Genomic DNA, 25,240 nt, shown 5'->3' with positions numbered 1-25,240 from the left:
GTGAGTTCTGGTTCCCTTGGAGCAGAAACGGTTGTCTTGTATGTCACTGGAGCATCTGCTGGGAAAACAGTGTGAAGATCGTGTGCTAACTTCTCAAAATTACTTTTTAAATTTTTGATGTCCAATAAAAATGTTTATGACTTCAGGTGGCAAAGCTCAGTAGGATTTCCTCCAATACTGATCTTGCGGTGCATATTAAATGAAAGAGGAATTCAAATGGGGCGGAGGTGGAGGGTGGCAGCGGCAGTCGCAGGGTGCAGAGGGGGCCAGGTACAGCCTCGGGCTAGGGGTGTCCCCCGCATCCACATTGAGCAGCAGATCCCTACAGGAAGGGAGGGCGGTCCTGGTTGAATCCCTGCCTGGAACAGGGCAGGAGGGACTGTGTAGCCTCAGCCTAGCAGCAGCACTTGGGGTGGAGCTGGGATTCCAGGAGCCAGTGGACCAGGAAGGAGCAGGGAAGGCCAGGCCTCTGCAAGCCAGGGGTGCTCCAGGGGCAGGTCAGGGGCAGGGCCTGTGGCAGCCCAGTTTTTCTAGATGGGGCTGCTGTCACCTGGGCTTTCCAATGGGCTTTCCAGTTAGGAGCTGCTGGCTCAGGGCTGGGGGCGGGCAGGAGGCTGCGCTGCAGGTGGAGGTCAGGGCCTGAGGTGGAGCCGGGCAGTGGAACAGGTGCTTGTGCAGGTGAGGAGGCCCGAGAACGGAGGAGAAGAAGGAGTTGTGTGTGTGTCCACTCCCAGGCCTGGAGGAACGCGGAGTCGGGACCCGTCTGTGACGGAGCCTCGCACTGTGTCGGGGATGGGTCCGGGCTTAAGGCGGGAGGGCTTTGGGTTTCCACTCCTGGATCTTGTCCTTTCATCCTGCCGACCTTTGTCCCTGTCGTGGAGGGTGGTGGAAGCAGGGACAGGTAATGATGTTGGGGAGTCAGGGGAGGAGCCCAGCAAGGGCTGGGCGAAAAGGGAGCAAAATAGGCACGGTGCTTTCTTCCCTCAGAGAAAGGCAGAACCTGACTTTGGAGCAACTGAAGGAGAATCTCTGAGGGAATAAAGAGCAATATTCTGCAGCCAATTGGTCATTTATTTATTGGTTTTTCCTTTTCCCCAGAGCCGTTAGCCTACAAGACCTGGATCAATGCCAGATGCAGCCAAGTGACCATAATGGCCTCACACAACTGGGATTTCAGTCCTCGTTGTCAGACCCTGTGTCCATCAGTTCCACGGGAGGAGCTTAGATCTGCCGCCAGAGCCCTGAATTCAGCTCCCTCTTCTGGTCTTACTAGCACTTTCCCTTTTGTGTGTGTTCTGTTATTTATTTTATTATTTTTCTGTTTTATTTGTTATTTTTTTCAGGTATAGTTGATTTACAGTATAGCACTTTCCCTCTTTTTTAAATTTATTTTTTATTGAAGTATAGTTGAATAATTGAACACAATGCTGCGCTAATCACTGCTGTACAGCAGAGTAACTCAGTTATCCATATACATACACTCTTTCTCATATTCTTCTCCATTATGGTTTATCACGGGTTATTGAATATAGTTCCCTGTGCTATACAGTGGGACCTTGTTGTTTATCCATCCTATATATGCCAGTTTGCATCTGTTAATCCCAAACTCCCACTCCATCCCTCTCCCACCCCGCTCCCCCTTGGCAACCACTAGACTGCTCTCTATGTCCCTGAGCACTTTCCCTCTTGATGCCTCAGTTTCTTCATCTATGAAATGAGAAAAATAGTGTTTATTTCCAGTCGTGGTGGGGACGATTAAAACCGTTCCTATATATGAGGTGGCTGCAGCTGTGCTACACTAGTCACTAACTCTATTTTTGTTTTTTTATGTTATAATAGAATACACGGATAATAATTCAATTATTACAAATAAGCTTTATCAGTAAGTTTCCTCACTGTGGCTTCTCCCAAAACGACTAATAGCAGATTTCTGGAAACTTGAGGTTCCCTTCACACCCTGTCACACGTGTATATGCATTACTTCATGTCTGCAATGTCTGTATAATTTCACATTAGGAGTTTTAATTGCTCTTTAAATGCGCATGTCTGGTCTGTGCTTTATTTCACGTGTCTGGGAAGGGACAGCGAGTAAGATTCTGGGGAGAAGGAGAGGTCCATCTCTCTGCCTTGACGGGCACTAAAAATCCTCCACCTCTCCCTCCCCTCCAGCTCCCAGTGACTGACAGATTCACAGCAAAGCACAAAGGGCTGGGAGAAAATGCACCTGGGGCCAGTGTTCAGGGGCTGACCCTGGGTGGGGGAATCTCCCCTGAACAGTTGTAACCTTTATGTGATGGAGCAGAGCAGAGCTGAAGGGTGATATCACGGGAGGGGGACAGGGACGGGGCTTTGGGGTCTCCTGATTATGAGGAATAGGGATCGGTCTGCTTCTAGGGGATGTGACTGCTGGGGACCCTTGGGCGGAGGTGAGAGAGTAAAGGAACCCAGAAGGTGGAGGAATCGATCAAGCATCAGCGTCTCCACCAGTTCAGACTGATTTCTGCAGGGCAGATGGAGCGGCGAGATTTCTCCATCTCATCCTCAGTCCTTCCTGACTTCTGGTCTTGGGGCACACAGGTGAGTGGTGCTCTTCTTGTTCAGGACAACCTTAGCCCCACCCGGGTAAAGCACTGCTGGCCGAGTGTACTAGGGGGCGCCTCCCACAGACTCGAGGCAGCTGACCGGAGCGCTTTCTGCAGCAGGACCTGCCTGGAAGCAAGAGGATAATGAGGGGCTCTAGTCAGATACTGTTCCCTCCGTGCCTGGTCCACAGGGTGCCCAGTAAGGTAACAGGGAAAGAGAATTCATTCATGCATCTATTTATCCAGATAGGTGCATACTGACGTATTCTTTCATGTTTTTATTCAGGGTTGATGTCATTCACACACTTGTGGCTGCATGTTTCCATTCGAGTATTCTTGCATTTTAGTCAGCTCTCAAGTGTCATTTGTTGTACTCAGTTGTCATGAAGCATAAACTTTCATACTCGTTCATTTTTGTGGTTTGTCTGTTTGCCGTGCCACACAGCTTGCGGGCTCTTAGTTCCCCGACCAGGGATTGAACCCGGGCCCACAGCACTGAAAGTGCTGAGTCCTAACCGCTGGACCGCCAGGGAATTCCCAGTGTGGTTAATTTAATCTGTAAATTAAGAGGTCAAATATCTGTGCTAGTTTTCTCGTGAAATAGACTATTATTGTAGTCCTCTCTGATTCTCCTCAATTTCTACCTTCCCAGAGGTGACCACTTTCCATATTTTTTAGCTGATTCTTTTGGCTTTTACTTCCAAGTCTCTAAACAAAATGCCTTGTTAGAACTGATGCTTGATTTCTCTGCCGCAGCCACTGTCTGTCGCATCACACAGTGGCTGATGCAATAGTTAACAGTCATTGCTTTCTTTCACGCTTCCCATTCCTTCACTTTCCCAGTTTATTTATATAGCGATCGTGTTTAGTTCATTCAGCTTTTCCTTTTGCATGACTAATACACTCGTGTAAACTACTACTTCTCACTTTCTGCACAACCTCTTGTTCTCCCTGAGTTAATAATTGCCTTTGTTTTTGTCTGATTCTTTCCTATGTAGCTCTCACGAATTGAACTTTGATGTTTCTCATATTTATATGATTCTTTCAAGAAGTGAGGATACTTTGGGCATTCTATCACTTTTTCCTTTTTGGAGATAACCTCCTGGGCCCTTCTGATGTGCTCCCACCTGGACTGGAATCTTCTACATCTGGAGCAGAGCCACCCTCCCAGGATGTCCCTCCACCACCACCTGGGCAGTGCTTTAAAGTGCTGTGGATACGGTACAGCACAGGGAACTCTGCTCAATACTCTGTAATGGCCTATATGGGAAAAGAACCTAAAAAAGAAAAAAAGAGTGGATATACGTATATGTAGAAATGAATCACATTGCTGTACTCCTGAAACTAACACAACATTTTAAATCAACTATACTCTAATAAACATTTTTTTTTAAATAAGTAAAGTGCTGTGGAGCCACCTGAGCATCCTGCTAAAATGCAGACTGCGTAAGGATGTCGAGGATGGGACCTGTGAGCTTGGTTTTCTACCCAGTAAGTATGATGCTGATTCTGCCGGTTCATGGATGATAGATGAGGCAGAAAGGATCTCTCTTTGTCTTTCTCCTGTGTTGTATGTCCAGTTTTCTGTAGCCTACACCTTTCTCTCTTTTTTTAATATAGGCCTTACTAATACATTTTAATTAAGGAAGTAATGTGTTTTGTTTCTCAATGAGTTAGGCTTAATTAATTCTATTGTAGTAAAAAAACATATAACAGAAAATTTACCAGCTTAACCATTTTCTAATGTCCAGTACAGTGGTGTTAAATATATGCACATTTTTGTGCAATAGAGCATTAGAACTTCTTCGTCTTGCAAAACGGAAACTTTATACCCACTGAACAAAAACGACAATTCTCTCTCCCCGCCGGCCCTGGCAGCCACCATTCTCTTTCCCGTCTCTAAGAGTCTGACTGCTTTAGACCCCTCATGTAAGTAGAATCATGCAGTATGTGTCTTTTTGTGACTGGCTTATTTCACTCAGCATAAGGTATTCCGCGTTCATCCATGCTGTAGCAAATGACAAGATTTCCTTCCTTTTTAAAGCTGAATAATATTCAATTATATGTATATATCACATAATCTTTACCCATATACCTGTCAATGCACAGTTTGCTTCTGCCTCTTGGCTTTTGTGAATAATGCTGCAATGAACATGGATGTGCACACTTTCTCTGTTTTATACCCTCTCTCATTTTGGTGGAATTAATATTTTAGTAGTTTCTTATCAGCATATGTTTGAAGTACATGTTGCATGTTTCAAAGTGTATTATTCTTTGGCTTGATGAATAGTTTGGCTGAAATTTGGAGGCACTGCTCCATGTTTTTCTTTCTTCTTTTGAAGAAACAGAGAGAGACAGAGGGAGAGAGAGAAGACAGCAGGGCAGCAGCTGCTCATGAGGTCTCTGAATTTCACACATTAATTACCAGACTCTTTCTGCCCTGCCTTCCTTCTAGCACTGTCACCAGAGCACTTCTTAACTCACTATATTACAGTAAGCCAAATTTGTCATTAGTATGATGGGTCAATGTTGTAATATGAGTAAATTCTTGTTGATATTTTATCCCTTTGAGTGCCCAAAATCTGGTAGGGTCCTGGAAGGAAACAGTTGGCCGAATCAAAGAGATAAGTGGAGAGAGTGTAATGACCATGCTATTTACAGAGCTGTAGGCAGCTAATAGCAATAGAAGGCAGAGGTCCCGGAACTAGAAAAAGCCGGAAGCTGTTACCACCTCTAGACTGAAGGGACAGCAGAAGGAATTTGTTTCTAGAACCCAGCAGAGCTGTAGCCTCTGAGAGGGGTCACCGAACAAGTGATAGGGAGAGGAATGTAGGCATTACTGTAGCGCAGCCCTGGAGGAGAGAGTGGCCATCAATGCCTTGGATTCTCTCCTCCCACACAGTGGTCCCTGCAGTGCCTGCTAATGGCAAACCCAACCAGAAGGCAGAGAGCAAAGCCCCCAGGTGACGTGTTCTATGAGAATAACAGGAAATATAAGTGATGCTCCACAAGCGGTTCAGAACCTAGAGAGTAGACAAAGAACAGTTAGGATGCCGAGATTATGCAGATTCTGTGAAACTAAAGACAAGATGTGTGTCTTCAGTTATAAGAATAAATGTTGGAAAAATGACAGACATTAGGCTTATTCTATATGGCCCCATGGGTTATGTCTAAGTGAAAGGGAGAGGAAATAGCTACAGATATTCATGAAGAAGAACAATCTCCAAAGCCAGAAGGTGATGAGGTCTCCATTAATCAGGATGGACAAACACAGGCTGGACAACCACTTAAAAGGGACCTATGTTCATTTCGTGGGATGTGTATCAGAGCGTAAGCCTAGAGACCAAGGTCATGGTGGTAAATGAGAGTGGATCCCTCAGATTCTACTAGCACATGAGAGCTCATGACCTGTAGGTATTAACCTGCTGGAAAAAGGGACTGTTAACTCCCCTGGAGTTCTTCCCCCTAAAAAGTCGTGGCCCTGAGCTAAACTGCTTGTCCCATTGAATACTTATTTAACATGTATTTTATGTTCCTGACGAATCTTGTGTTTGCCTTCACTTATATGCTTTAAATTCTACAAGGATCACATATACTCATCTGTTAGATTTTCATTTGGAAAACCTCTTCACAACCCTACAAGTTCCACCTGACACTAGGAATTATATGGAACAGGTAATAAACATGTGGTTTTTTTTCAATCACTCATCATTTTTCCTATTTTTAAGATAAAAATTGCCCAATAACATCTCTGTATATCTGAGGTCACATCCCCACAGCATTGTGTACTTTGTGAAGTAATCAGTTGGGTTATTTGTAAAAAACAAAAGCTGTCTTACTCTGTGGGAAAAGGGAACGTGTCGGGAATAACGGATATAGGTTATAGACTCATTAGGTGCAGCCGAAGAAGTAAGGCTCAGGGCCGGTGGGGGCCAGGGCAGTGCGGGGACGGGGCAGCAACTACTGGTCCTCAGTCTCATTAACGAACGACCATCGAGATAAAAAATATAATACTGCACAATGTTCACACTCTTGCACTAGCTCAGGGTTCACATTCCCGTGACAGCACATCCAGTCGGTCTAGCTTGGGCCTGCTGTCCACTCCTTCATTAAAAGAAGCAATCAGTATTGATCAACAGCCCTCCTGGCTGTATCCAGGTGGTATATCATAGTTCCCTAAAAGCATACTGGAGTGCACTAGCAAAGAACAGGCATGATATATAAAAACTTGTAATAAATATTCACTGCACAGGCAAAATAGTGGATTCCTTTTTAAAGACAAGCCTCAGAACCCAGATCATCCTCAGGTCACTGCGCATGACCCCGGTGTGACCAGGGAGGTGACCTTCGGCTGGGTCTGGAGCATCTCAGTTCTAGGCCAGGTACAGCCGTAGCAGGAGAGGGTCTTTGGGGCTGGGGTTCAAGAGGAAGAGGCCTCAGATGCCTCTGCATCTACAACTGATTTTCCCCCACAGGTTTAATGGGTTTAATAAGTTTACCCCTTCAGTTCCTATTTGCAACACCCAATATTCCTTGGAAATACCAGACAGACCCAGCAATGGCCAACAGTAAAGTTCAGACCTCCAGAGTTTCAAAGTTCAGGTTCTCCAACCATTCTGCGTTGGAGTGGCACTTATCCAAAACCGGTACTTCCCTATAGTTGGGGAACTTTAAATGTACTAGTGAAAAAAGCTTTTTCCTGTTCAAGGGGAAGAAAGAAAATCATTCCTCAAAACCCAGCAGATCGGGCTGTGAGATCTCTCCTCCTGTCCCAGCTCTTCAGGCAGTGGAGCAAGAGGCCAAAATCTAACCTGAGTTACAAGAACAAGACAGTGATGGGTATAAAGGGAGTGACCAGGAGCAACAGATTCTCCTTTACCTCTCACGTCCAATATAGGTACTTCACAGAAAAACAAGAATAACAGGTCCACAAAATACAACAGCTAGAATTAGAAAAATCCACTCATCCAAGGGTGGTGGAAGGCTGGAAGGGGAAGTGGGAGGGGAAGTGGCACAGGAAGAGTATTCAAATCAGCCCAGGCACAGGGGCTGGCAAACGCTAGCAAAGAGCTGCAGAAAAACCCATGGTCAATAAAAACAAACAAACAAAAACCTGTCGTCCTTTCAGACTCACAGGTGTTTAAAATCCATACTGGTGCCCGGAAGATTCTGCCTCACATGCACCACAAACAAAAGTCCCGATGCCTCAGAGAGAATGGAATATGCACAGGGCACTGGGTAGAGTGGGTCCTGCCTTCCCTGGTCGGGGAGGGAAACAAGGGAAAGAGCTGCCACAGGGGCCTTCCAATCCCACCCATCCCCTCTGGATGGCAGGCGACTCAGTGCCTGCAGCCTGACGTTTGGCAGGCGTGCATCTACAGCTCTGTTTTCTGATTCTCCTACTTCCATCCCATTACGTCTCAGAGTCAGAGTGCCTCTTCTTCCCTTGGTTTGTCTGATGGTTAGGCCAAAAAGTTATGAAAGTGATCATATAATAAGTCTCAAATTAATACTGTGATTTCTAGGGTAACTAATGGAAAAATAAAGGAATGTGTAACTAGAAAGCTAATTGACTACAATACTGAAAAGTTTTTGGATAATCCAAAAGAAGGCAACAAAGAAAAACAATGAAGCAGAGAATAAATGAATTAAAGATAGTAAGTGGCCAGGTGGTAGTAAACACAAGTGTGTCAGTAATCACATTAAACGTAAATGAACTCAAACACTACAATGAAGGACAAAGATGGTCAAGTGGGTAAAAATAAATGAATAGCTAATATGCTGTTTACAAAAGACACAATGTCAGTAGCAGGTTACAGAAATGTTGAAGGTAAAAGGATGGAAAAAAGAAATACCATACAGACATTGATGAGAAACCACACAGGGATACTCCTTAGAAAGACCACAGGACATGAATCTCCTTGGACATAAAGTACATGTATACGGTTTACAGCATCTTTAATATAGTTTATTTACCTGATGAGATCCTTGAGACAATATCATGCCACATATTTGATACAGTGTGCAATAAGTGCACATTGAATGAAGGAATAAAGTGCCCATAATTCAGGACTTCCCTGGCGGTCCAGTGGTTAGGACTCGGTACGTTCGTTGCTCTGGGCCCAGGTCCAATTCCTGGTCGGGGAACTAAGATCCCACAAGCCATGTGGTCAAAAAGAAGTGCCCAGTAATTCAAGTGCTATCCATATTTTAAAGAGGAGAGGAAACATCCTCATGAAGTAAAGTAAAATAAACTAAATTAGGCCCTCTGGATAGCAGAATCGAGAACACATTCTCTGCCTTAAAGGAATCAGAACTACTTAGGGCAATATCATGTATCATGTATGTCAAATATGCCAGTTACTAGGAGTGAATTGATACAGACCAGAAGGCAGCGAAAGAAAGTGTGGGGAAGGATTCATTGAATGCAGAGATAAGGGGGAATTTATTTGTTTTAAAGATGGATAGAAGTCTTCAGGACAAAAAAATAGGGGGGCAAAGGCCTTATTTGGACCAAAGCAAAAGACGAGCTCACCTACCCAGGTGGGCAAATGCCTGACCTAACCCTGCCCTGGATCCAGAGGAGACCCAGGCAAGCAGAGCTCCTGGCCTGGCCGCACCTCCGTGGGTCCTAATCGTGGGAGATTTGGACCCCAGGAGACATTCTGAAACATCTGGATCATTTTTTGTTGTCTAACTTGGCAGAAGCAGGTGTTGTAAAGTGAGGAAATACTGCCCTCTAGCGGATAGACGCCAGGGCTACGGCTAAACATCCCACAAGGCACGGGACAGCCCGCCACAGCCAAGAACTCTCTGGCCCAGTAAGTTAATGGTGCCAATGGTGAGAAACCCTGTCCTAGAGGTTAGTGCTGCAATGTCCTCATCACTTCTCAGATGAAGAAACGGAGGCATCAAGAGGGAAAGTGCTACAGACACAGAGAACAGACTTGTGGTTGTCAAGGAAGAGCAGGGTCGGGGAGGGAAGGACCGGGAGTGTGGGATTAGATGTAAACTATTATATATAGGACGGATAAACAACAAGGTCCTACTGTATAGCACAGGGAACTATATTCAATATCCTATGATAAACCATAATGGAAAAGAATGTATAGATATAAAAGAATGTCTCTGTGTGTATAACTGAGTCACTTTGCTGTACAGCAGAGACCAGCACAACACTGTAAATAAACTATACTTTAACAACAAAAAACTAAATTAAAAAAAATTTTTTCATGTAATTCTTCTAATCCGTGAGAAAAAAAAAAAGAGGGAAAGTGCTAGGAAGACCAGAGCAGTGAGTTGAATCCTGGTCACCTGGCTGCAGATCCTGAGCTCCCCTAGTTGAATCAGTGGAGTGGGGAGCTGACCAAGGAGACTGATTCGCAGCTGAAGGGGGACATTACAGTCTGTTGGTGCCATCTGTGTTGTCACTGGACTTGTAGCTTCACAAGTTCTGGGGGAAAAGGTAAAAGGAAAAATGACCAATAAAAATGAGTTAATTGGGTGGGAAACCCTTGTATGCTCTCAGGGATACCCCCTTCTCAGGCTCTCCAGATTTCAGGACTTTCGTCTGAATTCCTCCTCAGTTTTTAACACCTCCCCACCAGATCATAGATATTTTACTGTGCCTTCCCAGAGATGTAAACATCTCTTTTTAAGTGGGGCCACCCAAAGGGACACCGCGGTCAGGGCTCCAGCACCATCCGCTGACCTCTAGTTTGAGTCTGTGGTTCTTTTCCTTGGACTTTTAAGAAGGGCTAAAATAATGGGGAATAGAAATTCAGGAAGAGATAAGAGCCATCGCCTTCCATCTGAATTCTTCCTCAGTTTTTAACCCAACCCAGTCATAGACACTTTACTGCATGCAGGTTCCCTCTGAATCAATCCATGATCACCTCTAGACCCTCCCAACCAGCACATGATCCAACACATCCCCCCTAGATGAGGCCTGACGAGCCTGAGAGTGGACAGAAATCAGAACGGAGCAGGGAGTTGCAACTCTCACTGCCACCCAGTCTCACCCAGAGCAAGGAGAAGACCTTGCAGGACACTAAGGGCCCCAGCCTGGCCCTGGCTTTAGGCAGAACCAAGGGGTTAGAGCAGATGTAGCTCCCATTCCCCTCACAAATACCCCAATGTCCAACTCTTGGAACAGAGGCTTGTCATCCTCTCACATCTGTGCAGAGGGACACGAGGGGGACCCTACATCCCAGGCAGAGCCCCTCCCATCCCCACCCACGCCCAGATTTCTCACCTGGGCTCCCCACAGCTGATGCTGTCTTCTTCTTCTTCTTCGAGTAGCAAAGGACACAAGGCCCGATGATAAAAACAAGAGCAAAGTCAGCAACACCCAGGATGGTCCACTATTGACTCTGATACACCAGAGTCTCTCCTGAGAGAGGGACTTATTATATATAACCCAGGCACCCCAGAGCCACAGGCTTGCTCTCCTCTCCCTGGCCTTGGCCTCTGACCCTCCCAAGGTCACAACCCCCTCCAGGATCACCCCAGGCTCACCAGGGGGCCCAGGATGTGCACTGTGATTCCCGCTGTGTTCCACGTGACACTAGACCCGCTGCTCCTCTCCTTGGAGAACACTTATGGTCACGGAGGTCTGCTGGGCATGCCGGCACATGGGTTCCTCATCTGGAAACCAGGCCACTGAGATATTCTGGGGAAAAAAAGCCGAAAGCCCAGCATGTGAGGTTGACTGTGCCCTCCAAGTCCTGGCTGTGGGTCACGTTCACGGCTGGGGCCCCTGGGGGAGAAAGCACAGAGCCAGTGAAGCCCGGGGCCAAGCCCTGCTCCCTCTAAGGGAGACGGAGAGAACACGCTCCACCTCTGGCTGAGCCCTCCTCCACCCCAGACCTGCTCCAAGTCTGCTCTGTACCCTGCGGCCCGTTCCCTTAGCTGGACAGGAGGAGCGGCTGGGATGGGGCCTCACTCTCTTGGATCCACGTGTTGATGCTGAGGAGAGAATCTGCTTGGGTTTTGATTCCTACTTCCTGGCTTGATGGCCATTCCCCAAACTATTCTTTTTTTTTTTTTTTTTGAAGTTTAAAATTTTTTATTTTATATACGAAGAGTTAGTATTGTTTCTGAGGAAGGTAGATATGCGTGATGACCCATTCAAGAAGTTCACACTTAGTCCAACTTAATGAAGCCGATGTCCTTTGAGTACTGGCGGAAACACTGGCGGCACATTTTGAGGCCATATTTCCGGATCAGACCGTGCCGGTTTGAGCAGACGTGGCAAGAACGAGAACCCTGGCCGAATTTTCTCGGATGGCTCCAGTAAAGCTGCTGGTGCCCCATGTTGCTTTCTCGGCTGCAACAAGGCAAAAGCCCCAAACTATTCTTGTGTCGGCTCCCGGGCTCACTGCTCTCACTTTAGCGTCTCTTCTTTATATCTGAATCACAGGCATGTATTTCCTTGAGTTTCTAAAAATTGTAGTGATTTTTTTTCAATTCAGCATTTCTGAGGGCTTTCAGTAAGAAGAATTCTATGTTATTCTAAGAATTCTTAGAAAGAATTCTTTCAAAAATCCAAGAAAATCATACTTTCATGAAGGACAACACCCACAGAGAAGTGGGCAGCTCGTAAGTGCACAGTGGATTTTCACCAAGTGAACACTGGGGTAAACAACACTCACGTCACGTAACCTTTCCAGCATCCCAGGAAACCCTCTTGAATCCTATTCAGTCATAAAGGAACCTGCCCACCCCACCCCTCAGAGTAATCATTATCTTGATTTTTAACGCCATACATAGGTGAGTTCTGCCAGTTTCTGATTGGAAAGAATTATGCAGTGGATGCCCCCGTGTCTGGCTCTCTCACTCAACATTATGTCACCGCGTCTCACCCCTATTGCTGTGTGTGGTTGTAATTTATTTACTCTCGTGGTGTTCCATCATAAGAATAGACCACATTTCTCGTCCTTTACTGTTCATGGGCATTTGTGTTATATCCAGATTTTACAAATCGGGCCGCTATGAATAATATTTTCGTATGTTTGGCACACATATGCATGCATATTTATTGAGTATATAACTAAGAGTGGAAATGCTGGTGAGTGAATGTTTGGTTACCACCAAAGACGTTTTCAAAGTATTTGAATCACTTTACTCTCCCACTAGCAATATATGAGAGATAATTAGCCCAGATTCTTGCCAGCAACTGATTTGGCGTGGTTTTTTCATTTTAACAACTCTGGGCAGTGTGCAGCCATGTCATAGTACGGTTAATTTGAATTCCCCCTCTGACTAAAAATGTTGAGCAATTTTTCATGAATTTATTTGCCATGTAAATATCCTCGATAGGAAGATGGACTGGACTACTTGTTAATGACTGAATGGGACTCTAGTCACGTGTCAGCATCTTCTAACTGTTATGGTCCTTCTGCTCTAAGGGATCTGTGGTCAAAGACAGGGGCTATCTGAGTGATCAAAGCATCTTTGGGGTGCTAGGGCAATGACTCTTGGCTGAAAGGTCCTAGAAGCTTCAGGATGGGGTCTGGTCACCAGAAAAACAGGCCATGATCAGAGGGTTGGAACTTGCAGCCTCACTCCTTGACCTCTGGGGAGAGGGGGGCTGGAGGATGAGGTCAATCAGTAATGGTCAATGATTTAATCAATCATGGCTACATCATGAAACTTTCATTACAAACCCCAAAATGACAGAATTTGGAGACCTTCCAAATTGGTGAACACATCCACATGCTGGGAGAGTAGCACACTTCAGCTCCACGGTGACTGAGGCTCCTACACTCGGGACCTTTCCAGACCTCGACTTAGGTACCTCTTCATCTGGCTGCTCACTTGTCATTTATTATAGACTGTAATGGTAAGCATAGCATTTTCCTGAGTTCTATGACTTGTTCTACCAAATTATCAGACTTGGGGGGAACCCCTAGCTTTGTAGTCAAGTCAGACAGAAGTGCAGGTAACACAGGGACTTGAGGCTTGCAACTTGCTTCTGAAGTAAAGGAAGTCTGCGGGACTGAGCCCTGAAACCTGTGGGGTCTGATGCTAATTCCAGGTAGCTCGTGTCAGAATTGAGTTCAATTGTAGGACACCCAGTTGGTGCCTGAGAATCAGAAAATTGGTTGCGTGAAGGAAAAACTCCCTCACCAGCTCACAAAGAAATTCAGAGTAAGAGTAGTAAGCAAGTAAATCTCTACCTTGGATGTCATTTATTAGTCACTTGTTCTTTCAACCAAACCCGAGTGCCTACAATGTACCAGATCCAGCTCCAGTCTCAGATCTTTGCTCTAAGAATTGAAATTTGACATTCTTTTTCCATCCCTCACCACCCCCTTACCTGATTAGGACAATTCCTAGATTAGGAGAATTCCACACTAAAAGAGTCTTGGTAGGAGGCAGAGACCACCTTCCTCCATAAAAGAGGAAAACCCACTTTCCCAAACATTCTTGCAGGTGGACACAGCATGGAGCTCAGGCCTCACCACTCAGGAGACCACATTTCAGGCTCTACTCAGGACGTGGTGACACAGAGAGGCTGGGACTGAGCAGAATGCATTTGGCAAGGCTGGTGTGAGTGGGAGTTACACAACCTCCAGCTGTCAGCAACCGCAGTGACAGCCATCCTCGCCGCAGGGTCCACGTCCAGCATGCGGGGCTCACTGTGTGAGCAGTGACATCTGTGCCCAGCAACAGGGGCGAATGTTCCTATGTGGGACCTGGCCTAGGGTGGACACTGTGGGTTCTGTTCCCGTGGAGCCTCAAGCCTGGTTCCGTAGCCTTCCCAAAATGATATGAGCCCCCATATCATATATATATGGTACTTTAGGCCTAAATTAGAAAACTTTTGGATCCTATTGTTTGTTCCAAGAGTGAGTGAGAACTCAGTCTGGAGAATAACTTCAGAGAGCACGGATTTCATTATGCTGAACTGTGAACCACTTCCTAAGTCTTCCACCCGACTATACCCCATAGTAGAGAGAACTACATGTATTTCCCAACATCACATCTCATAATTGACAATACAGATACTCCCTTTTCTTTCTGAAAAAAAAAAAAAAAAAAAACTCTTTTAAATGTGGATTTAAGACCCTTCTCTGGCCACTCTCTGTCGCTGACCTTGGTGGTTCCCAAAGTGGCTGAGCATAAGGATTGCTTGTGAGGCTTCTTACAAAATGCTCAGGCCTCTCCCCAGGACCACCTTCTCGGAGTATTAGGCACAAGATCAAGGAAAAGCTTATTCAGCAAGTCCTATGCGTAAGGCTGATGCACAGCCATGTGGGAATCCTGGTCTACGAACATTCTTGCTACTGAAAGTGTGATCTGGGGACTTCCCTGGTGGTCCAGTGGTAAAGAATCTGCCTTCCAATGCAGGGGACTCAGGTTCAATCCCTGGTCGGGGAACTAAGACCCCACGTGCGGCAGGGCAACTAAGCCCGCATGCCACAACTAGAGAGACACCTGCACGCTGCAACAAAGAGCCCACGAGGGGCTTCCCTGGTGGCACAGTGGTTGAGAATCTGCCTGCCAATGCAGGGGACACGGGTTCGAGCCCTGGTCTGGGAAGATCCCACATGCCACGGAGCAACTAAACCTGTGCGCCACAGCTACTGAGCCTGCGTGTCTGGAGGCTATGCTCCACAACAAGAGAAGGCCGCGACAGTGAGAGGCCCGCACACCACGATGAAGAGGGGCCCCCGCTCGCCGCAACTAGAGAAAGCCCTCGCACAGAAACGAAGACCCAACACAGCCCTAAATAAATAAATAAATAAAAAGATATCAATTCTCTAAAAAAAAAAAGAGCCCACGAACATCAACGAAAGATCCTGCATGCTCAGCAAAGATCCCACATGCCACAACTAAGACCCGATGCAGACAAAAATAATAAATAAATAAATAATTTTTTTAAAAAGTGTGATCTGAAGACCAGCAGCATCAACACCAACCTTGTTCTAAACCCAGAATTTCATGCTTTCTGACTTCCTGAATCTTAAAAAGATGTCCAGGGCTTTCCTGTACAAAGCAAAGATCAGACTCCCGGGTCTCTGTGCCGTCTAGACGCAGTGTCAGAACCACGCAGTCTGCTCAGCTGTGTGATCTGATCCGATCGCATAGCGCTGGGGGGTCCAGGGTTCAGTCCTTGTCCTTCCTCTTCCACAACCATCACTCCCTCCCTTGGAGACCTCATCAGTTCTCAAGGCTTTAAATATCACGATGTGGCATCGCCTCCCAAATCTATTTCTCCAGCCCAGACATTGCTCTTAAACTCCAGACTCATTTGTCCAACTGCCAATCCAACTACCTGGCTTGTATTTCTAACAAAATCTCAGCTCCAACATCTCTTAAACCAAATGCCCATAATGCCCCCTCTCCCCCAAAATTTGCTCCTTCGTCTTCCCCATCTCTGGTGAGAGTAATGCCATCTTTTTACTTACATAGTCCAAACTTTAGGGTGTCCTCCTTAACTCCTCTTTCTCATACCCCAGATTTAATCCTTTAGCAAATGCTGTAAAATCCACCTTCAGGACGTGTCCAGAATCTAATTACTTCCCATTACATCCACTGCTCACACCCCAGTCGAAGCAACGGCCATCTCCAGCCTGGACACTGCACTAGTTTCCCACTGCTTCCCTATGGCCTCACTCCCTCCTTGCCTCCCAGTTCTGTTCTTAGCACAGCAGCCAAAGTGATACTTTTAAAGGTGAAGTCCAATGGAATATACTCAGCCATAAAAAAGAATAAAGTAATGTCATTTTCAGCAGCATGGATGGCCCTAGAGATTATCATAGTAAGTGAAGTAAGGACAGAGAAAGACAAATACCATATGATATCACTCAAATGTGGAATCTAATTTTTTTAAAAAGGTACAAATAAACTTATTTACAAAACAGAAACAGACTTAACAGATATTGAAAAAAACTTATGGTTACCAAAGGGGAAACGTGGAGGGGAGGGATAAATCAGGAGGTTGGGATGAACACACACACACTACTATGTATAAGACAGATAACCAACAAGGACCTACTGTATAGCACAGGGAACTCTGTTCAATATTCTGTGATAACCTATATGAGAAAAGAATCTAAAAAAGAACAAATATATGTATAACTGAATCACTTTGCTAAACACCTGAAACTAACACAACATTGTAAATCAACTATACAATAAAATTTAAATATTAAAAAAAAATAGGGACTTCCCTGTTGGCGCAGTGGTTACGAATCCGCCTGCCAGTGCAAGGGACACAGTTCGATCCCTGGTCCGGGAAGATCCCACATGCCGCGGAGCAACTGAGCCTGTGCGCCACGACTATTGAGCCTGCACTCTAGAGTCCATGAGCCACAACTACTGGGCCCACACTCCGCAACTACTGAAGCCCACGCGCCTAGAGCCCATGCACTGCAATGAAGGGTAGTCCCTGCTAGCCACAACTAGAGAAAACCAGCACGCCGCAACGAAGACCCAACTCAGCTTAAATAAATAAAAAAATAAGAGAGATAAAACCTATTAAAAAATAAAGAAAGAAGTCATACCATGTCCCTCTTCTGCTCAAAACAATCTTATAACGCCCATCCCACTCAGAGCAAAAGTCAAAACCCTCCCAGCATCCTCCAGGCCTTACATGGTCTGGCTGTACCTCTGATCCTATCTCAATTAATCTCTGCTCCTGCCATACTGGCCTCCTCACTTTAACTGGGACACACAGACATGCTTCTGCCCTGGTGCATTTGCCTGGAGGTTCCCTCTGCCTGGAAAAAACCTCCTCCAGACATCCTCAGGGATAATTCCTCATGTCCTTCAAATCTTTCCTTAAAGGTCACCTTCCCAGTGAGGCCCACCCTGACCGCCCTAGTAAAACACCCATTTTCCCTGTCCCCGTACTCACACTCTGGATCACCTTCTCCACTGCATCTTTTCTATTGTACATATCCCCTTGTAACAGAACACTTTCCTTATTTACTATGCTGATAGCACATAGTCTGTCTCTTCCCACTAGAATACATGCTCCACAAGGCCAGCAATTTTTTTGTTTTAACTTCAGTGAAGTTTCCTACATGCAAAACATTGTGTCATATATCTGGCACACAACCGGTATCAGCTGAGTGAATGTTCAATGTAAAGCACCTCCCTATTCTAGACAGCATCTTTACTAATGTGACCTAAGGCCAAACGTTGTTTTGTGGCAGCTACAGCACAACATCTACTCACATTGACATCAATGCTGCAGGTGTTTTTCTCACAAGTGCTGTTCTCCCCTTCCCCCCAACCAACCCTCCTCCGCACTGTCTCACACAAGTATATTTTTCTTTTCAGGAAACAATGATCTTGACTTATGAGTCCTATTTTCCAACCAAATATAAACCTAAATTAGACTCTGCTTTGTAAGTCCATGAGTTTGTACTGGAGCCAGCACTGGGATTACTAGAGCTAAGGGCAGGGAGAGTGGGTAGGCGAGCAGAGCAGAATTCCGACAGGAACTTACCTAAGACGAGACATTATGGTTTCCCGCCTTTCTGCTAATTCCAGAATCTGGATCCTTTGAGAAGGTTGGGAGAAATATGGAAAGAACAATCAAACCCTAGACAAAGGGCAAGAGCTGGATGAATCTGAAAATCCACCTCTGGACACCACAGACTCTCCTGTGTGCAGGGGCAGCCTTGGGCCTTGTGGGGACCACGACAGGCCAAACGACTCCTCCAGCTGTCAGAGGTGGGGGACACCCAGAGGAGAATAAAACACAAACTCAGGCAAGAACCTCTAAAGAAAGAAAGAAACAACAAATAACACCCAAAAGGTAGGGGCTGAGGACTGGACACAGGCCTGAGCCGAGGCTGACCTGGTGACTTCTTCTGAGATCACAGCTGCTGGTGGGACAAAGTTCTGAAAAGACAATGACAAAGGAGCTGAGAAGATGTGACCAGGAGTGACCACCTCAAAGCCCAAGATGCAGTGAGCACGGAGTGGGCACAGGCCGCGTCCATGCTCAGCTCCTCATCACCTCCTCCTATCCTACCGGCAGCAGACAGAGCACAGCAAGCACACGGATTCTGGAAGGTTCTCAGCGCTTCCATTTATTTCCTCTCTCAAACTTTAGGAAGCCTCTCCTTTATTATCCCATCAACCCCTCATGGCATAAATAGCAAAAAACAAATTCATATCCTGATTTTTTTTAAGGCACAACATGTGTATATTTTAATACACAACCAAAATACAAAACACCATAGTAAATTGATGGCAGTAAAACATGGTATTTCATTTACATTGCATGACAAATTGTTAACATCCTTAGTCATAAATTAGTTCTTAGAAGCCAGTAACAAAGACGTTGATAATGCCAAGGGAAATGAATTAAAAAAATAAAACAGGGCTTCCCTGGTGGCGCAGTGGTTGAGAGTCCGCCTGCTGATGCAGGGGACACGGGTTCGTGCCCCAGTCTGGGAAGATCCCACATGCCGCAGAGCGGCTGGGCCCGTGAGCCATGGCCGCTGAGCCTGTGCGTCCAGAGCCTGTGCTCCGCAACGGGAGAGGCCACAACAGTGGGAGGCCCGCGTACCGCAAAAAATAAATAAATTAAAAATAAATAAATAAATAAAACAGAAGGAAACAAAATAACAGAAGTAACTAGTAATGACTAAGCATATATGAAGATGACTAAGCTGAACAATAACAGAAGGAAGCAATTTCTTTGTAATATCATATTACCAAAGATTAAGTATCTAACATTTGTACAGTTTTAGGAAAAAGACCCAAACAAACAAACACTGGGGGACAAGACCGATGAGGACCCATATATATAGTAGGGGGAGAGCTGTAGTTCGGATCCTGATTTTCAATAGGATATGAAAGACATTACTTTTCAGCGCAAAATGAAGTTAAGACAAAGATGGAGACGGCCCAGCCCCGCCTCTGTTCGGTCAGGAAAGGCCATCAGGGAAGAGAACACAGGCCAGTGTGGGGAGGGGTCGTGGTGGGCAGTGGTGGGCCAGGCTCCCCACCTCTTCATTTTATGCTAACAGGAACACAGACACATTCAGATGACGTTTGCTGAAAGTCAGAAGATCTTGAAGTCACCGTGCAGGGGTGGGATGCGGAATCCTGCATCACTCAGTCCCCACAAGGCAGCTGTCTCAAACTATAGAAGAAAATAATCATGAACAAATTCAGGGCAGTCACGTAAGTGCTGACCTTCTGACAGCCCCCCACCTGCTCAAATGTCCCACGCAAAGAATCCCTATCTCCCAGGGCATCCCCTCGCCCCATCCCCCGTCCTAATCTAGACCCTCCAGAGCCTCACCGTTAGGATGCCTGAGAGGCACATCAGAGCCCTGGGCACTGTCACTGCCTGGGGGAGAACGAAACCAGGACGCGGTCAGAACCCACAGGAGAGAAACTAGAGAAGAAACTTTAGGAGGGTGAGGCCCCCATGGCCTCCTGTCTGCACCCTCACAAGGGTCTCAGGAATCACAGCCCCTCCACACTTACTTGCAGCCTGAGCGTAGCTCCCTCCGTTCTCACCTGTAAGAAGAAAAGCTCACGTGAGAGGCCAGGGAGAAGACTGAGTTGTGAAATCCTAGAGGAACCCCCTAGTCCTGGACCACAGAGAACTTTCCAGAAATGTAACCAAAAATCCAGGACAGGATCAGGAACACAAAGAAAGGAGATGTGGGGGGACTGGACCAGCTTCCCTCCTGGGAGTCTGTCCTCAGCAGGCACCTTCTCCTCTGACCTGCAAGCACTGAGAAACGCGCCCCCAACTGGAATTATGAAGGTGAAAAATCTGTATTTCATTTTCATATGTACTTTATGAAAGGGTAAGTGTTAGCACTCAGCTCCATATTCCACACGTGTGTGTAGGGTACTTTCCAGTAACGAGGCAGGCAAACGTCTACCTGGGCTTGAACCCCCCAGTGAGACAAGAAAACTCAGATCCTTCCCCACCTTCCCTACCTGAGTGCTTCTTCCTCCGGATCACAGCTCCAGCCACCACGGCTCCAGTGCCCACCAAGAGAACCAGGCAACAATGAGGCCCATGATGGGGACGGTGGGGTGAGGAGGTTCTGTGGAGGAAAGGGAAGGGGCCCTGCCCTCAGGCCTGCATCCCGACCTTGCTGAACGTGTCCAGAAGGGCTCCTGCTTTATCTGAGAGGAAGCTCCACCCCACATGTCCCTCCTTACCCCATCTCACGGTGAGGGGCTCCTGAAGCCCCTCATGCTGCACATGGCACGTGTATCTCTGCTCCTCTCCAGAAGGCACCACCAGGGCCCCCCACTTCTGGAAGGTTCCATCCCCTGAAGGCCTGGTCTCCACAAGCTCCATGTCCTGGGTCTGATCCTCCCCATCACGCTGCCAGGTCAGTGAGATCTCCTTAGGGTAGAAGCCCAGGGCCCAGCACCTCAGGGTGACCTCACGGTCAGAGATGGGGTGGTGGGTCACGTGTGTCTTTGGAGGGTCTGAGGAGGAAGAATCAGAAAATTCACACTTAGTGTTACCTTCATGGGCCACTGAACCAGCATCACGTGACCATCCTGAGAATGAACAGCACAACGGGTTTGAAAATAACAAGCACAAACACCAGACACCAGCCTGGACTCCGGGGTCTGCGAAGATCTCCCAGTCCTTGGCAAGTTCTGTGATAAGGATGAAAGCCAAGGTAGGAGGCTCCATGTAAAGGGGAGAATACAGAGCAATGGTCCTGACTTTGGTGGAGGCTGAATGACTCAGAAAAGCTGGAGTCAGGCCTCCTAAGATGTTCTTAGGCTGAGAACAGGCTTGAGAGAGAAAGTCATGGTTCACAAGATGGGGGTCAGGGTCAAAGGGCACCGCTGGTCAGTTATTTTAGGGATGGTTTCCTGTTTCTTCCCCAAAGAGACTGGATTCCTTCACTGTCTTTCAGAGAAGTTAGGCCACCGGCGAGTCACTGTCTCGTACAGAATACGAAAACCTGGGCGATTCCTCCCTCTCCCAACAAGAAGTTGGGGCGGTGTTCCCACAGGGACCCCATTTCCTCCCCTTGTGGGAAGCCAGCTCCAGCCCGAGGGGACACCAGGGAGGCCCCGCGGCCCCTCGTACCTGCGCGCTGCAGCGTGTCCTTCCCGGTCTCCAGGTATCTGAGGAGCCCCTCCACGCAGGTGCCCTCCAGGTAGTTCCTGCATTGCTCCGCAGCACCGGTCCTCTTCCACTTGAGCTTGGAGATCTGAGCCTCCGCGTCGGCCGCGGTCCAGGAGCTCAGGTCCTCCTTCAGGGCGATGTAATCGGCGCCGTCGTAGGCGTGCTGTGCGTACCCGCGGAGGAGGCGACCGTCCGGCCCCACGTCGCAGCCGAACATCGCCTGGAAGGTGTGAGACCCTGACCCCGTCCCGCCCAGCCGCAGCGATTAAACCCAAACCGAAAATGAAACCGGGTAAAGTCCCGCCGTTTCCTCCAGAGTCGGGAGGCCGGGCGGGTCCCGCAATGTTGGGGTTGCCCTCGGACCCGGAGACTCGGGGCGACGCCGGCCCGTCCCTGGGGATGAGGGTCGTGACCCGGACCCGGGCCCGCGTCGCTCACCGGCCTCGCTCTGGTTGTAGTAGCCGCGCAGGTTGTTCAGGCTCTCTCGGTAAAACTGTGCGGCGTCCTTGTAGATCCGCGTGTTCCGATCCCAGTACTCCGGCCCCACCTGCTCCACCCACGGCGCCCGCGGCTCACCCCTCGGATTCGGGGCGTCGCTGTCGAACCGCACGAACTGCGTGTCGTCCACGTAGCCGACGATGATGAAGCGGGGCTCCCCGCGGCCGGGCCGGGACACCCCGGTGTAGAAATACCTCAGGGAGTGGGAGCCTGGGGGCGGGGAGCTTCTTTGTCACAGTGTGTCCCTGAGTCCTGGCCCAGGGACTGTGTAGTCAGCGATTTTCACAGCCTTGTGGTCAGAATATTTATGCAGTCTTACAAACTAGTGACGACCCACAGATAATTTTATGTGGATACTTCTATCGGTACTTTCCAAAGCAGAAATAATAGAGTTTAAAAATTTTTAATTAATTTATTTAGAATAATATTAATAACCCATGATTTAATATGAAAAATAACTACTTCCCAAAATAAACACGGTAGTGGGAAAAGTGGAGCTTTTCAGATTTTTATATTTTTGCAAGTCTCTCTCTTTCTTGTCTGTCTCATTAGAAGACCCCTGGATGTTCATGTTTGCTTCTTCAATGAATCCGTTCTTTTGATTGAAGTCTATGAAAATAAAAAGGCCCACACATATGTAGGAGTAGTGTTTTTAAAAACCTTTTCAGACAGTGATGGATGTTAGTCTTTGATACAAAACGAAAACTACACAAGTGGTAGTTTCTCAAAGGTTATTTTCTAAGTGGACCTGAAACAATATTATTAACTATTTTCTATTCTGTTACGTTAAACTCCATAACCCTATTTTGCACATTGAATGTCTCTTGTAATAAGGTAAGATTTAAAAAAAACTAATACGTTGCTTCACTAAGTTATATAGATCTTCCAGTGTCATTCATTCTTTCAAGTAAACATTGTATTCCTTGAAGAAGAGGGTAGTTCAGGTCACACAAATTATTTTCCTTGGGACATAGTACTTTGGAATGTAGCAGAAGGGCTTGATGGGTACTTCCCATGTCATCTTAGAAGGTACTTAGAAGGTACTTTTAAAATGTGGCTTTAACGGAGTTCCCTGGCCGTCCAGTGGTTAGGACTCAGAGCTGTCACTGCCATGGTCTGGGTTCAAGGGTTCAATCCCTGTTCAGGGAACTAAGATCCCACATGCTGTGGGGCGTGGCCAAAAAAAAAAAAGTGGATTTAAGGATGATTTAGGAAACAAAGGAATTTTTATTTATTTTTAAAGTTTTTCTTAATGAGGTATCGTTGATTTACAATGTTGTGTTAATTTCTGCTGTACAGCAAAGTGATTCAGCTATACATGTGTATATACATTCTTTTTCAATTTCTTTTCCATTATAGCTTATTAAGGAAAGATAAAAATTTGTAATGCATCAACCAGAATGTTTTAAAGCAAACCTGCTTTTTTCTTTCTGCAAGTAAGTTGTGGTGAAAATAATGATATTGCAGTTTGCTACAGTAGTCTCCATCACTGCTAAGTTATACCTCAAAGCAAATGTCAACATAATGGAAAGTCAAATAATATCTTAGTAATGCTATGAAAGTAGGTTTCACCTCATGGATCTCATGAAAGGGTCTCAGTGACTTCAAGGGTTCCACAGATCACACTCTGAGAACTGCTGTTCGAATAAACCTGGGAAAATCTCCTAAGTGACCCTTGCCTTTGCCTCCTCTTCGTTTTGGAGAATCCCTCTCCCTGAGCTGGACTCCCTGCCTCCCCACACTTAGCTGAGGGCCCTGCCCCCGGGGCTCCTCTAGGAGAGAACTCACCCCTTGGAAATTGATCCCAGAGAGTGTCTTCAGTCCGGGAAGGGAGGTAGGGGGACAGGTGTATCCCCTTTGGACCTGGAAACAGTTTGTGCCTGAAGGCACCGTACCCACTCATAACAAGTTTGGTTTTGTTACACACCAGCTAAGTATGTATTCATATCCCAGACAGAAATCTGACATCATCTCTAAGAGAAATAATTACTGATTTACATTCCCACCAACAGTGCAGGAGGGTTGCCTTCAATATGTTTACATTACGACATAGAAATTTCTCTTTCAGAAATTTATCCTGCGAAGATAATCACACATGTTCTCAAAAATATATATTCAAGGATGTTCTTGAATTGTGGTTTATAAAAGCAAAGAATGGAAACAAGCTAAATGCTATAGTCATTGCAATGATGGTAACTATGAATAGAGGAACACTTAATAAGAATTAAAGCAATAATGCCATGTGATTTACATAGTGGGTCAAATTTATTCCTCAAAGCAAACCCACGAGGGGACTTCCCTGGTGGTCCAGAGGCTAAGACTCCGAGCTCCCAATGCAGGGGGCCCAGGTTCGATCCCTGGTCAGGGAACTAGATCCCGCATGCCACAATGAAGACCTGGTGCAGCCAATAAATTAATTAATTAAAACAAAAAGCAAACCCATGAGGCACCCAACATGTGATCCCTTTGTACAGAGAGAGAGATTCAGAGAGAGGAGACACAGAAGTGGAGACTCAGAGAGGTTAAGGAGTGTATATCTCAAGGCCACCTTCAATCAGGATCTGGAGACACTGGAGAAAAAATGAAGAACAACAGTTAGGACCTGCGTGATGTGCGACAGGCACTTTGGTGAGGGGGATAGACAGAAATGACAAAGAAAATTGTAAATCACTACTGAGCTGAGTGCTGTGAGGAAGAAGTTCATGATATCATGAAAGTAGATAACCAAGAGACCTGACAGCTCCCCTACCACTATTAGCAATAATATTTGAAAGATGTAAAAGATATATGGTATATAAAACAAAAACAGAATTCTATACAATTATATAAAATCATAGAACCAAAAAAGGGCTCTTTGAAATTAAAAATAATGTCATAGAAGTGTATAATTCAGTAGATGAATTGAAAAATTACAGTCATACTCACAGTAAGTAATAGGAATAGAAAAGTAATGGCAAGGAGGAGAGAAGACCTATAAGAATATTCCTCTAACAATCAAGAGATTCCAGCGAGTAAGCAATACAAGTTTCAAAAATAAGGGAGAGTAGGAAATAATAAAAAAAATTTTTCA

At 46.3% G+C, this 25,240-nt stretch overlaps 2 protein-coding genes and 1 pseudogene across 2 annotated transcripts in view; 1 reads left to right on the top strand and 2 right to left on the bottom strand.

Annotated features, from left to right (window-relative positions):
• The window catches only part of LOC112395398 (MHC class I polypeptide-related sequence A-like), a 6,496-nt gene extending 5,271 nt beyond the window's left edge, over positions 1-1,225 (top strand). The window contains 1 exon segment of the mRNA XM_024738554.1: positions 1,099-1,225. Coding sequence (XP_024594322.1) covers positions 1,099-1,225 — 127 coding nt within the window.
• An 8,522-nt stretch (positions 1,226-9,747) lies between these two features.
• LOC112395468 (40S ribosomal protein S29 pseudogene) lies at positions 9,748-19,030 on the bottom strand (annotated as a pseudogene).
• A 29-nt stretch (positions 19,031-19,059) lies between these two features.
• On the bottom strand, positions 19,060-22,388 carry LOC112395464 (BOLA class I histocompatibility antigen, alpha chain BL3-6-like). Its single transcript, XM_024738696.1, is given in 8 exon segments — positions 19,060-19,695; positions 19,858-19,905; positions 20,046-20,078; positions 20,511-20,579; positions 20,582-20,620; positions 20,739-21,014; positions 21,634-21,909; positions 22,111-22,388. Coding segments are annotated over 7 exon segments (726 nt in total). The 5' UTR covers positions 21,890-21,909; positions 22,111-22,388; the 3' UTR covers positions 19,060-19,690.
• Between the last annotated feature and the right edge of the window lie 2,852 nt (positions 22,389-25,240).

The sequence above is a fragment of the Neophocaena asiaeorientalis genome, unplaced genomic scaffold (genome assembly GCF_003031525.2).
Source record: "Neophocaena asiaeorientalis asiaeorientalis breed wild unplaced genomic scaffold, Neophocaena_asiaeorientalis_V1.1 scaffold282, whole genome shotgun sequence".
Taxonomy (NCBI): Eukaryota; Metazoa; Chordata; class Mammalia; order Artiodactyla; family Phocoenidae; genus Neophocaena; species Neophocaena asiaeorientalis.
This window is presented reverse-complemented; position numbering and strand designations above follow the sequence as displayed.